This window comes from Odocoileus virginianus, chromosome 2 (assembly GCF_023699985.2).
Source record: "Odocoileus virginianus isolate 20LAN1187 ecotype Illinois chromosome 2, Ovbor_1.2, whole genome shotgun sequence".
Classification (NCBI taxonomy): domain Eukaryota; kingdom Metazoa; phylum Chordata; class Mammalia; order Artiodactyla; family Cervidae; genus Odocoileus; species Odocoileus virginianus.
The window spans coordinates 4,604,098-4,618,906 of record NC_069675.1 but is presented as its reverse complement, the minus strand read 5'-3'; the positions used below and the strand labels follow the sequence as shown (position 1 = coordinate 4,618,906).

Here is a 14,809-nt window from a genome sequence, read left to right as displayed (position 1 = left end):
TTAGATAGCTTCATAGGAGTAAAGTCTTAACAAGCTCTACAGTAAGTCTGCTCATAGTAAGTATTTTCAAGCATAACAAAAATATCACAATCATATAGCTGTGGTAAAAATCCTCACCATTTCATAATACTGCACTGTTGTCAGTATCAGATTCATTACTTGAGGAGCCTGTCTGCTCTTTAGGCATCTCTTGTCAGTAGATGTTTTTGGTTTTGCTTTTCTAAGATTTTTTTTAATGTGGATGAGTTTTTAAAAAATAGTTCATTTTGGTTGCATTGGGTCTTTGTTGGTGCATGGACTTTTCTCTCATTGCAGTGAATGGGAGCTCCTCTCTAGTTGTGGTGCACAGATTCTCTTTGTAGTGACTTCTCTTGTGGAGCACGGAGTCCAGGGTGAGCAGGCTTTGGTAGTTGTGGCTTCCGGGCTCTAGAGCGCAGACTTAGCAGTTGTGGCACGTGGGCTTAGTTGCTGTGTGGCATGTGGGATCACCCCAGACTAGGGATCGAACCCAAGTCTGCTGTGCTGGCAGGTGGGTTCTTTATCACTGAGCCACCAAGGGAGCCCGGCAGTGCATGTTCTTGTGTTGGTTGACTGTTAGTAGCCAGGAGAATCAGAATTCAGGCTGTGCTGAATAACGCAAAATAGCTCTATCACAGCACAGCCAAGGAGAAGGTGAACCAGTGATGTGTTCTTTAAATCATTCAGTTGAAGGGATTGTTCAGCCAGTGCCCTACTTCTACTTTCTTAGGTGTAAAACTTTCAGCATGTTTTATTATTAATTTTACAGACCCATCTGCTGAGGAATTGAGAAAGCTAATGATGTTGCATGGAGGCCAGTATCACGTGTATTATTCCAGATCCAAAACAACACACATCATTGCCACAAATCTTCCTAATGCCAAAATCAAAGAGTTAAAGGGAGAAAAAGTAATTCGACCAGAATGGATTGTGGAAAGGTAAGTTTAATTTTTAATTAAAGCGTTTTTAGAAATTGGAATGCTTATTTGTATTATAAACCGTTACCTAACCTGCAGTGCCTTTGTAACTTAAGGGTGAAGAGTAATCAATGTCTTAAACAACACGGCTCTGCTCCTTGGGTGGCTCAGTGGTAAAGAACTCGCCTGCCAATGCAGGAGACACAGCTTCGATCCCTGGGTCAGGTCGATCCGCTGGAGAAGGAAATGACAACCCAGTTTAGTATTCTTTCCTGGGGAACCCCATGGACAGAGGAGCCTGGTGGGCTCCAGTCCCTGGGGTCGCAAAAGAGCTGAACATGACTTAGCAACTAAACAGCAACTGTAGTCCTTAGCCTTGCATTGTAGTTCAGGTGCCTGTGGTCTGAGGTCAGTGTTCCTGCATCCTCAGCTCCCAGAACTTAGGGAAGACGACTCAAGGAAGAGCAGGAGACAGTGATGGAAGGGCTTGACTAAGCACGTTACTCATTCAGCAAATGTTTGTGCACCTGTTATCAGGAGGCAGTGTTCTTTGTACTTGGGAAATACATCATTGAGCAAAGCAGAGTACCTCCCCTACTTCTTGGACCTTACATTCTACTGGGGGAAATAGATAATAAACAATATGTGAGTAAGTTTATATCATATGTTAAAATTTAGTACATGCTAAGGGGGAAAAGATGAGGATAATGTGGGCCTGAAGTTCTTGGAGAGGGGAGCAGTTTGCAGTATTATTAATACCTATTTTTTAGTTGTTCCAGTTCCTTGGCTGTTGTTTGGAATTGGTGTGTTGTAAATCAGTGGTGGCCATTCTTAGTAACTTCCTAACATAAAATACATCATCTGAAATTTGAGGATGAGCTAGAACTTAAGTGATTCACATGTAATTTTTGAGTGATTGAAAGTTAAAAGTGAAAGTATTAAAGTAATAATTTTATGCATGAATGGATTGTAATCAGTATATGAGAGAATGGTCAGATTATATAGTGGAGTGTTAATGACACAAACTTAGAAATTATTTAAGTCAATTGCCAAAGCTTTTCTTCCCCTAAATTTCATTAATTCTGACACCATAAACTAATTTGTTTGGTAGATTAGACTTGTTCAGGTCTTCTGCATCACAGATACAGCAACATAGATTCACAAGAGGCAGTATATTGTGGAAAGGCTGTGCCTGGGCTCTGAAACAGACCTGGGTTCATGTGCCAGCTCAGCTCTTCAGGGGCCCTGCATCTTGGATTGTAACAGGGCCGGGGGTGTAGCCATTCTGAACCTTGTCTCCTCATTTGTAGAAGATCACTGTCTACCTGTTAGGGTTATGTGAAAACTAGAAATAATTCTTGCAAACTACCTAGCACAATGCTTCACATATTATAGAGGCATAATATGGAAGAAGCTGCTGCTGCTATGCTATTTTATTTTTACTCTATAAACATGACCAAGTATTAGAAAAATGAATTCCAGAAGGTCAAAGGTACATTTAGGGAAAAAGTGCATTTGGCTTCCAGAAAGCCAAATTATTCATATAAACTATAATGAATAGTTTTTTAATTTAAATCTTGGTGTATTGAGTTGAAGACTCATCCCTGGGACATGTTTGTGCTGTGTTCCGAGGACCCAGTCACTGTTCATTATATAGGATTTATCCACATGGCTTTTAGTGGTGTGTCTTCTTAAAAAGGAATTGTGAAATTTTCTTATAACAGGTTGGTATTATTTCAGAGTTCCTGTGTGTGGGCACTTACAGTCATTTCATTGTGCTGGGGCTGGAATTTTGATCTGGGGATGTTAGTTTGGCTCTGGGGGGAGTAGGTGAGATTGTGGATGACAGGAAAGGGAGGTGAAGAGGGCCCTGGCTGGGTGTAAGTGGACGTGTTTAGAAAACGGTGGTCTTCATGACAGCTCTTTCTTTATAATGACTCCTCTTTTGCTGAATGCACCTAGACGGGTAATTCAATAATAAATGCAGCTGAGGCAGTTACAAGTTATAAAATACACCTTCAGGCCTAATGATCTGTTTTTAAAGAACTGAAGTGACTGTGGAATCATGATTATGTGGTGTATTTGCTTTATGTGGTAGATGAGAAGGCAGAACTGATAAGGTTAACTGATTTGCCCAAGTGACAGAGTTCAGAATCCAGATTTCTGACTCATCATTGGGTCTGCTCTTTGCCATTTAATTAAGTCGTTATAGGAGAACTGGCTCACTCATCTCTATAGAAATGGATCAGTCGGCGCTGTGCCCTAATAGATGACATAAATGCCCGGTGTCTGTAATGTCATAAGCATGGGCTTCTCCAGGGTAAATCAGAGCTGTTTGCTTCCACACTCTTAATCCCAGCCTTGTTCATCTCTTGTCCTCTGCAGTGCTTTAATGAGAGTTTATTATACTTAAAAATTTGAACATTATATTAGCTATTTAAAGGGTGATATATGGTATTCTCTTCTATAATTGGTTTTCCTGTTTTTGGTTTGAGCAGTTTGAAAAGTGACTAACACTTCTAAGTGTGCAGGTTGATTGCTTTGACTCAAATTCCCTGGTGCCTGTGTAGGTGCCATTAAACCTGAGTTAATACAGACATGATTACGAGGTCACAACTTCCAAGAGGCAGGGGAGTTCTTTAATGAGAAGCCTGTGTGCATTAGTTTAAGTTCTGAGTTATGTTACTGAAGGCTTTGCCTTGTGAATCTTACGGTTGTTTATGGTATAGTATGAGTTTGTGATGTTCACATTTTTGTTAATCCCTTTCTTCAGACAATTTGATGTGGAAATTTGAAGTGTGAAGTAGTTACAGAAACCACTCTGGTCACCCCTCTGACTCATCAGGGCGCAGCACAGTAGAAACCATGGTTTTGGTCTCATCATCCACTTTGCATCGAGTCTCCATGGCGAGAGAGCCTGGTTCTCATGGGCTGGGCTGCGAGGAGAGAGGGTCCTGTTCATGCCAGCCCACAGGGTCTTCTCGTGGGAGGAACTGGCTCCCAGGCAGCGCGCCCTTCCTGAGCGTTACATGCTTGTGTGTCTGTCACTTAATTGCGATGCCATGAAGCCCTCGTACTTCATATGGAATAAAACTGTTTCTAATTACACTCAACGTAATTATTAGAGTGTCTATTGAGATCAAATATAAGCTGACTGCCATTTTATCTCATGATTTCCTCCTTATGTTTCTGTGTCTTGCCTCAATTCTTAATAGAAAATATGCATGATTCTCATTTCTAGTCTAGATTTGCATTTTAAAAAAATGTTTTACCTTGAGTGTTTACTTTTTTCTCTCACTACACTACAGAATTCTTCTCAAATTATTTTTACTTGGCCAACTACCCAGTACACACATTTCAGTCCCCTCCACCCCATGTTGTAGATAATACTTATAAGAAAATATATTCTTGGTTATCCCAAAGAAAGGCAATGCCAAAGAATGCTCAAACAACCGCACAATTGCACTCATCTCACATGCTAATAAAGTAATACTTAAAATTCTCCAAGCCAGGCTTCAGCAGTATGTGAAGCATGAAATTCCAGATGTTCAAGCTGGTCTTAGAAAAGGCAGAGGAACCAAAGATCAAATTGCCAACATCTGCTGGATCATTGAAAGGGCAAGAGAGTTCCAGAAAAACATCTACTTCTGCTTTATTGACTATGCCAAAGCCTTTGACTGTGTGGATCACAATAAACTGTGGAAAATTCTGAAAGAGATGGGAATACCAGACCACCTGACCTGCCTCTTGAGAAACCTGTATGCAGGTCAGGAAGCAACAGTTAGAACTGGACATGGAACAACAGACTGGTTCCAAATAGGAAAAGGAATAGGTCAAGGCTGCATATTGTCACTGTGCTTATTTAACTTAAATACAGAGTATATCATGAGAAATGCTAGGCTGGATGAAGCACAAGCTGGAATCAAGATTGCCAGGAGAAATGTCAATAACCTCAGATATGCAGATGACACCACCCTTTTGACAGAAAGTGAAGAAGAACTAAAGAGCCTCTTGATAAAGTGAAAGAGGAGAGTGAAAAAGTTGGCTTAAAGCTCAACACTCAGAAAACTAAGATAATGGCATCTGGTCCCATCACTTCATGGGAAATAGATGGGGAAACAGTGGCTGACTTTATTTTTTTGAGCTCCAAAATCACTGCAGATGGTGACTGCATCAGTGAAATTAAAAGATGCTTACTCCTTGGAAGGAAAGTTAGGACCGACCTAGACAGCACATTAAAAAGCAGAGACATTACTTTGCCAACAAAGATCCGTCTATTCAAGGCTATGGTTTTTCCAGTGGTCATGTATGGATGTGAGAGTTGCACTATAAAGAAAGCTGAGCACCGAAGAATTGATGCTTTTGAACTGTGTTGTTGGAGAAGACTCTTGAGAGTCCCTTGGACTGCAAGGAGATCCAACCAGTCCATCCTAAAGGAGATCAGTCCTGGGTGTTCATTGGAAGGACTGATGCTAAAGCTGAAACTGCTGTACTTTGGCCATGTGATGTGAAGAGCTGACTCATTGGAAAAGACCCTGCTGCTGGGGAACATTGAGGGCAGGAGTAGAAGGGGACGACAGAGGGTGAGATGGCTGGATGGCATCACTGACTCGATGGACATGAGTTTGAGTAAACTCTGGGAGTTAGTGATGGACAGGGAGGCCTGGCTTGCTGTGATACATGGGGTCGCAAAGAGTCAGACACGACTGAGCGACTGAACTGATACTCTTGGTTTTCAGGAGTTAAAGAATGAAAAGCAGTTTGGGCCCTGTAGGATAAAGGACAACAAGTTATATATATGTGTGTGTTCATACCTGTTATTTCCTTTTCTGAGCTTGTACGATCTTGGTGAGTGGTTGGAAAGCTTAGTTGATCAGGGAGATGGGGACAGATTAAATTTAATGTTGAATTGAATGGAGAATTTTTGTTTAGTGGTAGAATATAAGGCAAAAACAGTTCAGTTTTTCCTTAGCACATAATTCACTCCTTTCTTGCCTTAAATTCACTTTTGAATGAGGAAGAAGACAGATGCCTGAATTGGATGGGCAGATGAATATACAGTGTTAGGGGTTTTCTAATAGAGAATGACTCGGACGTTGATGAACTGTATGACATTTGATGAGCAGAATTGCATTTCCAAAGAAGATAGTATTGCTACAGTGATACTACAGAGTTTGAAATAGAAATCAACGTAGTGACTTTTATATCTTGATTTTTACAAAATTTTCCAGATTCTGGTTATAACTGTCAGTGTAAATTCATTGTGTCAGCATAGGAAATGATTTAGAGGATTGTTAGAAGCAAAGTTCTACTTTAGAGATAAGTTTATTGGGGCTAGAGGACAAACCAAGTTAAGAGTCCCCAAAGTAAGTGAATGTTTCACATCAGTGAGCATGTATCTGATACACTGAATAGAATGTAATCTCTTTCATATATGCCAGAGTCTATTTTCAGTGTATGAAGGAAGTCCACCGTTTAAAGAAATCATGTAGTAATATCTTTTGGTAAAGTGAAACTCCTTTTGATCCTGAAATTTGGATTTTGATATTTGGTATTCAGCTTTTTTTTTTTTTTTTTTCTTAAAAATAGTAGAAAATATACAGTTCCTTTGTGTTTAGGATAAGCAGTGAAATTAGAAAATGTTACAAGTTAATCCCTGAGAGATTTCTTAAAAGAAGATCTTTTAAAAACATTCCTTCAGATAACACTTCTGCCATGTCTGTAGTTGGACAGATGGATAAGTCTTGACAGTTAGGAGTGTACAGTGGATGTGTAGTGGTTTGGGTTTGAAATTTTAAAAATTCCTTGTCTAACATTATTATAGTGTTCAGGGTGTTAGTTGCTTTTACTGGGCATCTCTGAGGATGTCTGGTTAGAAACCTGCAGTATTAAAATTGGCTCTCTCTTACCAGCCTTCATGGGCTGAGTTATATAGGCCTTAGGTTCTGCCAGGTAACCGCAGCCTTCACAGGGGTCGTGTGTGATCAGTGTTGATCACAGAGAGCACCTCCAGGGTCTGGTCAGCCAGCACACTGTCAGGAGGCTGGGAGATGACAGCGGGGCATGTCCTGGCTTTGCTGCACCTGGGTCTTCCTCCTGACGTGCCCCTGGCACATCGGGCACCGTTTCAATCTCCACTCAGCCCTTAGTCCCAGCTGTGCTGTGTGTGATGAAGCCGGCAGGCGCTCAGGGTAGGGCCAAGTCCCTCTGCTACTGGGACTGGGGGAGCAGGTAGGACAGGAGAGGCTAAGAAGACAAAGATCTGTGGCCAGTCAGCGGAGACAGGTTGTTAAAAGAAGCAAAATTAGTTTGATGAAGAATAAAGGATAATAAATAGTCTAGTTTTAGGATTTTCATTCTCTTATTTGCATGTAATCTGTCATCTTGATAAAAACTAGCTTTAGCCTGATGGTAAATTTATTTAGGTAAATGAGAATTGAAGTGTGTTGTCAGCAGTAATGTTCTCCACTGTCTTAATTTAGTACTTCAGCATATTTAGTAATGCTACCTAAAGCTGAAGGTGTTATGGGGGCATTATATTACTGATATAATTACATAAAGAACTTAGTTTGTAACATGACATATTTCCATTTTTAGGATATCATCATATGTTTTTCAGTATTCACAATTGTTGACTCAATATTTGGAATTGGTTTGTTTGTTTAAGCCAGTTCAGTAATTTCTTACTTTTTTTTTAAGTTTTGTGGAGTGCCCTTTGAGGAAAATGTCAAAACTTTTGAATTTGTCAGATACTAAGAAAAATATTTTACTCTTTATTCATTTTTTCCTAAATAATTGAAGGGTGGCTTTCTTAATATGTAGTTTAGGTTTAAAGCCACACGTGCTTTGAAATGTTTCAATTTTGAATTGAAAATGATATATTTAAAGACACAGTAACCATATGTAACTCAGTTTATTAGAAAGCAAATATTAGTTTAATGACCTTGGTTTGAGTTCTTAGTTACAATAGGTGTTTGGGAATGTCTGTTAATGGGCCAGGCTGTCTAGTATCATACTACTCATGCCCCCTGATTTACTGCGGTGGTGGTTGATATGTAGATAGTGAATGTTTGGAAGAGGATACCTAGATGTATATGGTACCTTCTCTTAGTTCCTGTCTTCTAGTGGCCTTGTCTCTATCACACTTATACATATAAAATAGTATAAGTTACTTCTCTTAAAGTTGAGGTTCTTTATTTTGGCCTTCACATTACAGGCTTTCACATGTAATAGACCTGACATGAATCTTAGGAATTGGGGATCACTGGGGAAACCCATGTGAGATGGGTTGAGGAAAACCCCGCTGATTGTGTGGGAGCTGGAGAAAGATTGTTGTAGTAGTTGTTGGTGTTTAGTGGCTCAGTTGTATCCGACTCCTTGCGACCCCATGGACTGCATCATGTCAGGCTTCCTGCCCTTCACCATCTCCTGGAGTTTGCTCAAACTCATGTCCATTGAGTTGGTGATGCCATCCAGCCATCTTATTCTCTGTCGTCCCTTTCTCCTGCCTTCACTCTTGCCCAGCTGATATCAGGGTCTTTTCTAATGAGTCGGCTCTTCCCATCAGGTGGCCATAATATTGGAGCTTCAGCATCAGTCCTTGTAATGAATATTCACGATTGATTTCCTTTAGGTTTGACTGGTTTGATCTTGCAGTCCAAGGGACTCTCAAGAGTCTTCTGCAACACCACAGCTCAAAAGCATCAGTTCATCAGCATTCAGCTTTCTTTATGGTTCATCTTTCACATCCATACTTGACTACTGGAAAAACCATAGCTTTTACTATATGAACCTTTGTTGGCAAACTAATGTCTCTTGCTTTTTAATATGCAGTCTATGTTTGTCAAAACTTTTCTTCGAAGGAGCAGGCTTTTAATTTCATGGCTGCAGTCACCATCTGTAGCAATTTTGGGGAAAGATTGTGGTTAATATTAAAGTCATGATGGTTAAAATATTGACTAGTCCAGCTCTGTATTTAAACTCTTCCCATCTTATTCTCTAGTTTTCCCCTCCTCAATGTGAGATTGTTGGCCACTGGTTTTTAAAGTTTCAGACATATCTCTTCAAGTTTAACTAAAATTATATTGTGTTAGGACCACTAAAACGAAGGAGGAAGGAATAAACTAGAAAGAGCAGTGGCATGCTGTTGGTGGAATACTCCTGTTCTTGAGTACGCTCATTTTCTGTGAAGCTTGTGTACCCCCAGTATTAAACTCTTAAACTGGTCTGACTTTTTCGTTTCAGCATCAAAGCTGGACGCCTGCTGTCCTGCATTCCGTATCAGCTGTACAGCAAGCAGTCCTCTGTGCAGAAAAGCCTCAACTTTAACCCTGTGTGCAAGCCCGAGGACGGCCTCCCCGGTCCCAGCAGCATCGCCAGGCAGCTCAGCGACAGGGTGTAAGTGCGTCTGGGCTGGGGAGGCTGCAGAGTGGGGGTTTGGCAGTGTGCCTGGCCCCTGCTCTGCGCAAGATAGAGGCACACATGGAACCTTGTTACCCATCTGTCTTAATCCTGTGGAAGCATAGCGGTGGGTGTCTGAGCTGAAAATTATTTTCATCACGACAGTTTTATAAGTAAAATGTAAACAAGAAAACTTTTCCACTCACATTAGATTTCCGTGTTAAACCAATGGCTGTTAAGTTACTAGAAGTAAAATTTTTCATGGATTTTCCATGGCAGTAATAATTTTTGACACAAGTAATTTGCTGTAGAGTATTACCTTCTCAAAAACTGAACTACGCCACCTGTACATTTGTTGTCACTGTTGCACAGAAAGATAGATAATGAAAATGTTAGCATTTCTAGGTTATTTTTGAAATATTCTAAGTCAGTAACAATATAAAAACATAAATATTTTATGTTGGTGAAAATTTAGTTGATGACCCTCAAGGTTATAGAATTAGAGATGAATCTAGGCCTTATTCTATGTGTTTTTAAAATATTTTGATTTAAGTTTTAATTGCAGTAACCCTAGGTAAATTGGCTCTATAGTTAATTGGTATGTTGCCTTAACTTGTATATCAGGTGGTTTATCATCATGATTCATTATCATGAGCCTTCTCCTTATTTATTAAATTGCTTGCTTTGGGAGTTGGATATATTTTTTCCCAAAACACCAGGAGTCTTAATTGCATTGGGGGGATCCGATGTCACTACCTTCTGTAGTTTTGTTGGCGTTTGTTCTTTAACTTGTATTCACTTACATAAGTTGTTTTTCATGTTACCTAAAACTTCTAATTTTGTTTTTTTTGTATCATCAATGTGTATAGGCATTATCAGAAAACTTTCTGAATGCACAACTTCATCTTTTTTTTTCTTACTCCACTAATAAAATATCTATGTGTGTGTGTTTTGAAATTCTTCTCTGTGTCGATTTTAGGAAGAATTTGCCTATTAGATTTTAATTATTGATCCATTTATGTTGTTGCCTAGTGAATGTATTATCCACTCATGGTGTATTTCCAGTCCAGCCACTTTAGATGTCTGCTTGCTTAGGCTGGAACACCGCAGTGCAGAAAGAGGGCCGTGAGCAGTGTTTTATTGCCATTGTGTGCATTTCTATTGCATGTGTGCTAGTATTCATTTAAAATCTTAGCATTTATAACACAGAAAACAAGATCTAAGGCTTTTCTGATTTCTCTTTTGTTTCTTTTTTGATCTTTATTTTTTGGCATGTTCAGTGCATTTTATAAATTTTTTTTAAAGCTCCTTCATGTCACCTTTTGCTCCCTTGTTCTTTGTCTCAGGGGCCAGACTTTCTCTGTCTTGCCTCGCTTTAGGTTTTCTTTCCTTCCTCTCTTAATCATTTCTGGGTGGTTTTCTGTTTCTCTCTTTGGTGTGCTCACTTGTGAGGCTTGGACCTGCTCAGAGTTGGCGGTCAGATCCACAAGCTGATCAGCCAGAGCCAACCCAGAAATGGGAGGTGATATTTGGATCCAGCTCATGTGTGGTTTTCCTGTGTAGTCAGACTGTCATTACTGATAGACCCAGTTGGTATTAGGAGGAGAAACTTGAGATTAAACCTGTTGATGGGGTGGTAGTCTAACATGTGCCTTGGTGCTGTGCATGCTCTCATCTGGAGTCTGAACTGTAACTGGGCTAATGAACGCTGTGGACTTTCCTAAGTAGAGTGAATTACGGCTTTGTGGTTCAGACTCTTGTTTTTGTTACTTAGATGATGGTTTTGAATACAAGTGATTTTTTTCTTTATTACAGAACATTACTGGGAATCATTAGAGGCATGATGTAATTTAGTGTAACGTTTGTCATAGTTCCTGCATTTATAAATCTGTCATCAGGACACTGGGTCCAGACTGCCTTGGACCTACCACCCTGGCATCTAAATAATGCATTTCTTAGAACAGAAACACTAATTCCCTGTCAATAGGGCAAACATCCTCATTTTTCTAGATATAAATTTCATTGAATTAACCTTACACATTGACTTTTTCTTTTTTTACTTTTTATCTACACCAGTTGACCCTATTAATGGATTAATGAATATAGTATGTTGGTTGTTTCCTGAGGGAAAGTAACCAGCCTCAGGAGGGCAACAGTATTGGATTTAATGTGTTGAACAGTACCTTACATAAAAAACTGAAAATAAACATAGCAGTAAGAATTCACATGAGGTTTCTTACCCATTTTTACAGGAATTATTCATATTGTATTAATTGAGCAAATGCTTCATTACTAGTGTATGCCAGGCACTGTGACTCAGACTTATATCAATAGATAACAATTAACTTTTAATGGGAAAATAATTGAAAATTGTTTCTTGGTTTTTTCTTCAATCTGAAGAAGATCCCATTCTATTTCTTCTTTGGGAGTATCTGAAATTTTTAAAAAGGAAACAAAACCTAAAAGACTGTTAGTTAATATCCTAAAATTTTCCTAGTACCTTGCTCCTTCAGTTTAGCGAAGAATTATCTTCTGTTGGAAGAGCAGTAATTCAAGTCATGGTTTAATCTTTCAGATTTGGGTGGGGGGGATATTAAAGTGTGTATCAGTAAGAAAGTTTACATGAAAAATTGTTTCAGCTTGAAAGTCAGACACTATTCATTTAAGCAATTTTTTTCTTTTCCTGCTTTAGAAATCACATAATTGAGAAAATCGAGACGGAAAGTGAAGTCAGAGTCAATGGCGTGAACAGCTGGAATGAGGACGCTGCAGATGATGACTTTGGCTTTGCAGGGCTGCAGCCTGTGTTCCCAGGAAGGAAGCAGAATGGTATTCCGCATCCCAGAGATGGCCGTGCCCTTTGTAATGGGCACGCCCACAGCTCTCACGGTGCCTTAAAGAGCCTGGATTGCTTGGCGCCCCCGGGCAGCGGTGTCGCCAGCAGGCTGTCCGCAGAGCCCGCCCGGGAGGAGGCCGCGGGGGCCGAGAGGAGCCGCGGCGCCTGCAGAGACTGCGCCGTGCAGCCGGCCCAGCAGAGCACCTGCAGCGCGGACGCTCTGCGGGATCCACACAGAACTAAGCCCTTCTCCTCGCCATCTTTGCACAGCAACCCTCGAGTCAACGGTGCTCACCACTCCACCGTTCAGGGGCCTTCAAGCACAAAGAGCACTTCGTCAGTACCTGCCCTGGGCAGGGGGGCGCCCTCGGGGCCGCCCCGACCCTCGGACTGCAACTTCATCTCGGACTTCTACTCCCGGTCCAGACTGCACCACATATCCACGTGGAAGTGTGAACTGACTGAGTTTGTCAATATGCTGCAGAGGCAGAATAGTGGTATCTTTCCAGGAAGGGAAAAGTTAAAAAAAATGAAAGCAGGCAGGTCTGCACTTGTTGTAACTGACACAGGTAGATACTCAACTACAATCGTTTTCTAAGAAACAGTCATGCTTACTGTTTTGCTCTTAATCTGTCACTGGTGTTCTGGTCAGTACTAAGCTCTTGTAACATGGCAGCCTTGAGGAGTATCGGGTTATGTAAGTAACAGTAAGTATAACAGATGATGAAAAGCTTTCTTACTAAAGTATTTTTTACAAAATTAGTTTTGATTGTGGCTAACTGAAAATCTTTTAAGTAATTTGAATAGGTCCAAGGTTGGGGTTCTGAGCATTCATTCTTCCTGTAGACTTTATCAGTTGTTGAAGTTTTGAACTGTAAAATATAGCATAGTTTATATTCAGTGCTTAATCTACTGTAAAAATGAATTGGTTTGATAAGAGTAACTGTTAATTTTTAAAAGCTTGCGTCATAATGAATTTAAGTCTTTCAGTAACTTTGACATAATAGCTATTGTAATTATAGTGGTACACTTTTAGTGAGGTTAAGTATTTTCATATAAGTAGATTGGCCAATTGTATTTTGTATTTCAACATTTCTCTTGTCATCAAAAACAAAACCACAGTAACAGGCTGCACCTCTGTGCCTGTCAGTGTAGTTGGTATCTAGTGTGAGGCTTTAGTTGCTTTTTGTGGCTTACATGGTTCCTCCCTGAAGATGAGCTGATACTACTGTTCAGTCTATAGCTGTGGAAGGTGAGGTGCAGAGAGCAGCTCATGTCTCCCAGACTGGTAGAGCCGCTACATGTGGATTTTTTGTTATGTTTTGCTGTTTAATTATTCCAGATGCTTTTTGTTATTTATAAAATAGTTAAAAATAATGGTTATAGGTATTAGATTTTCATTATATCATGCCTTGGTCTTGTTACCTAAAGGTCATTTAATTTCGAAAGCTTCTAAGAGCAATTATGAATCATTTCTATGAGTGGGAATTTTCCAAGATGAGAGATTTTTATATTGCATGAAAGCATTCAGTGGACATTTTGTACATGCCTTCCATATGACTTGAATCTTTAAAACCATTATTTTGAGTTGTTTACATTATGTTTATATAATAGTTTCTTATCCAGCAGGATTATAATGAAGATTTATAAGTTATTTCTTGAGGTAACAGGGAGAGCAGCAGGGAAGTCCAAGGCTTTGGAGTCAGATAGTCGCGCGTAGCCGGGCTGCACCCTTCTCGGGAAGCAGCGTGTGAGTTCACTCTCTGAGCCTGTTTCCTGTTGGCTGACGAGTGATGGTCCAGGAGGGCGGCAGGAGCAAGGCCCCATGCTGTGCCCTAGTAGGAACAAGGGAAACGTGCTCATAGTCACAGTCTGCTAAATAGAGCTGTCTCAACCTTTTGGGTACTAACTAAGTTTTTAGGAGCCTGTCATGAAGACTAACCTCAGTACAGTTGTTCTTAAATCTATCAGAGGAAAATTCCTTTATGAGAGCATGCTTTTTACAAGGGTGGTGGCCTGTGGGCTCTGAAATCAGATGCCCTAGGATTAAATACCAGCTCAGCCTCTTACTGGCTGTGTGACTGAAGTTATTAGTCTGAAAAATGGGGATAATCTTACTACCTCTTTCATAATGTTGTTGTGAGGGTTTAAATTAATACATGTAAACCTCTTAAAACAGTGCCTAACACCTACTGCTAAGCATTGGATAACAGTAGCAGTGTTTATGGCTATCCTGTCAAGGAGTGATGTCACCACCTGGAGTAGTGGTCGCTAAAGTTACTTAGCTCCCTGGGACTAAATATATGAACACACCTTTGTACATTTTTATGTACCATTCAGCACATAGAAATAACTTTGAGATAGGTATTTAGACAGATTGAGAGATTTGTTAGAATATAGACTAGGAAACATGATGTCTTCATAATTGATTTTAAATTATGTTTGGAAACTAAATTTGTATCTCTGAATTATTTTTAGAGACAAAGAAACTGAACTTTGATTTCTCTTGAGGTGATATAAATAATCAATTATAGAATCTGTATTGTTTTAAAAACTTTATTCTGCTTGTAAGCATTTAGGAATATAATTTCTAAAGTTAACTAGACCTGATATTTTAAAAAGTATTGATGAGTTTGGG

At 39.9% G+C, this 14,809-nt stretch overlaps 1 protein-coding gene across 5 annotated transcripts in view; it reads left to right on the top strand.

Annotated features, from left to right (window-relative positions):
• The window catches only part of REV1 (REV1 DNA directed polymerase), an 85,053-nt gene that overhangs the window by 36,295 nt on the left and 33,949 nt on the right, over positions 1-14,809 (top strand). For all 5 annotated transcript variants that reach the window (XM_070474859.1, XM_070474848.1, XM_070474851.1 and 2 more), the window contains 3 exons: positions 788-956; positions 9,180-9,332; positions 12,028-12,740. In XM_070474859.1, the coding sequence (XP_070330960.1) occupies positions 788-956; positions 9,180-9,332; positions 12,028-12,740 (1,035 nt within the window). The remainder of the gene's footprint in view (positions 1-787; positions 957-9,179; positions 9,333-12,027; positions 12,741-14,809) is intronic.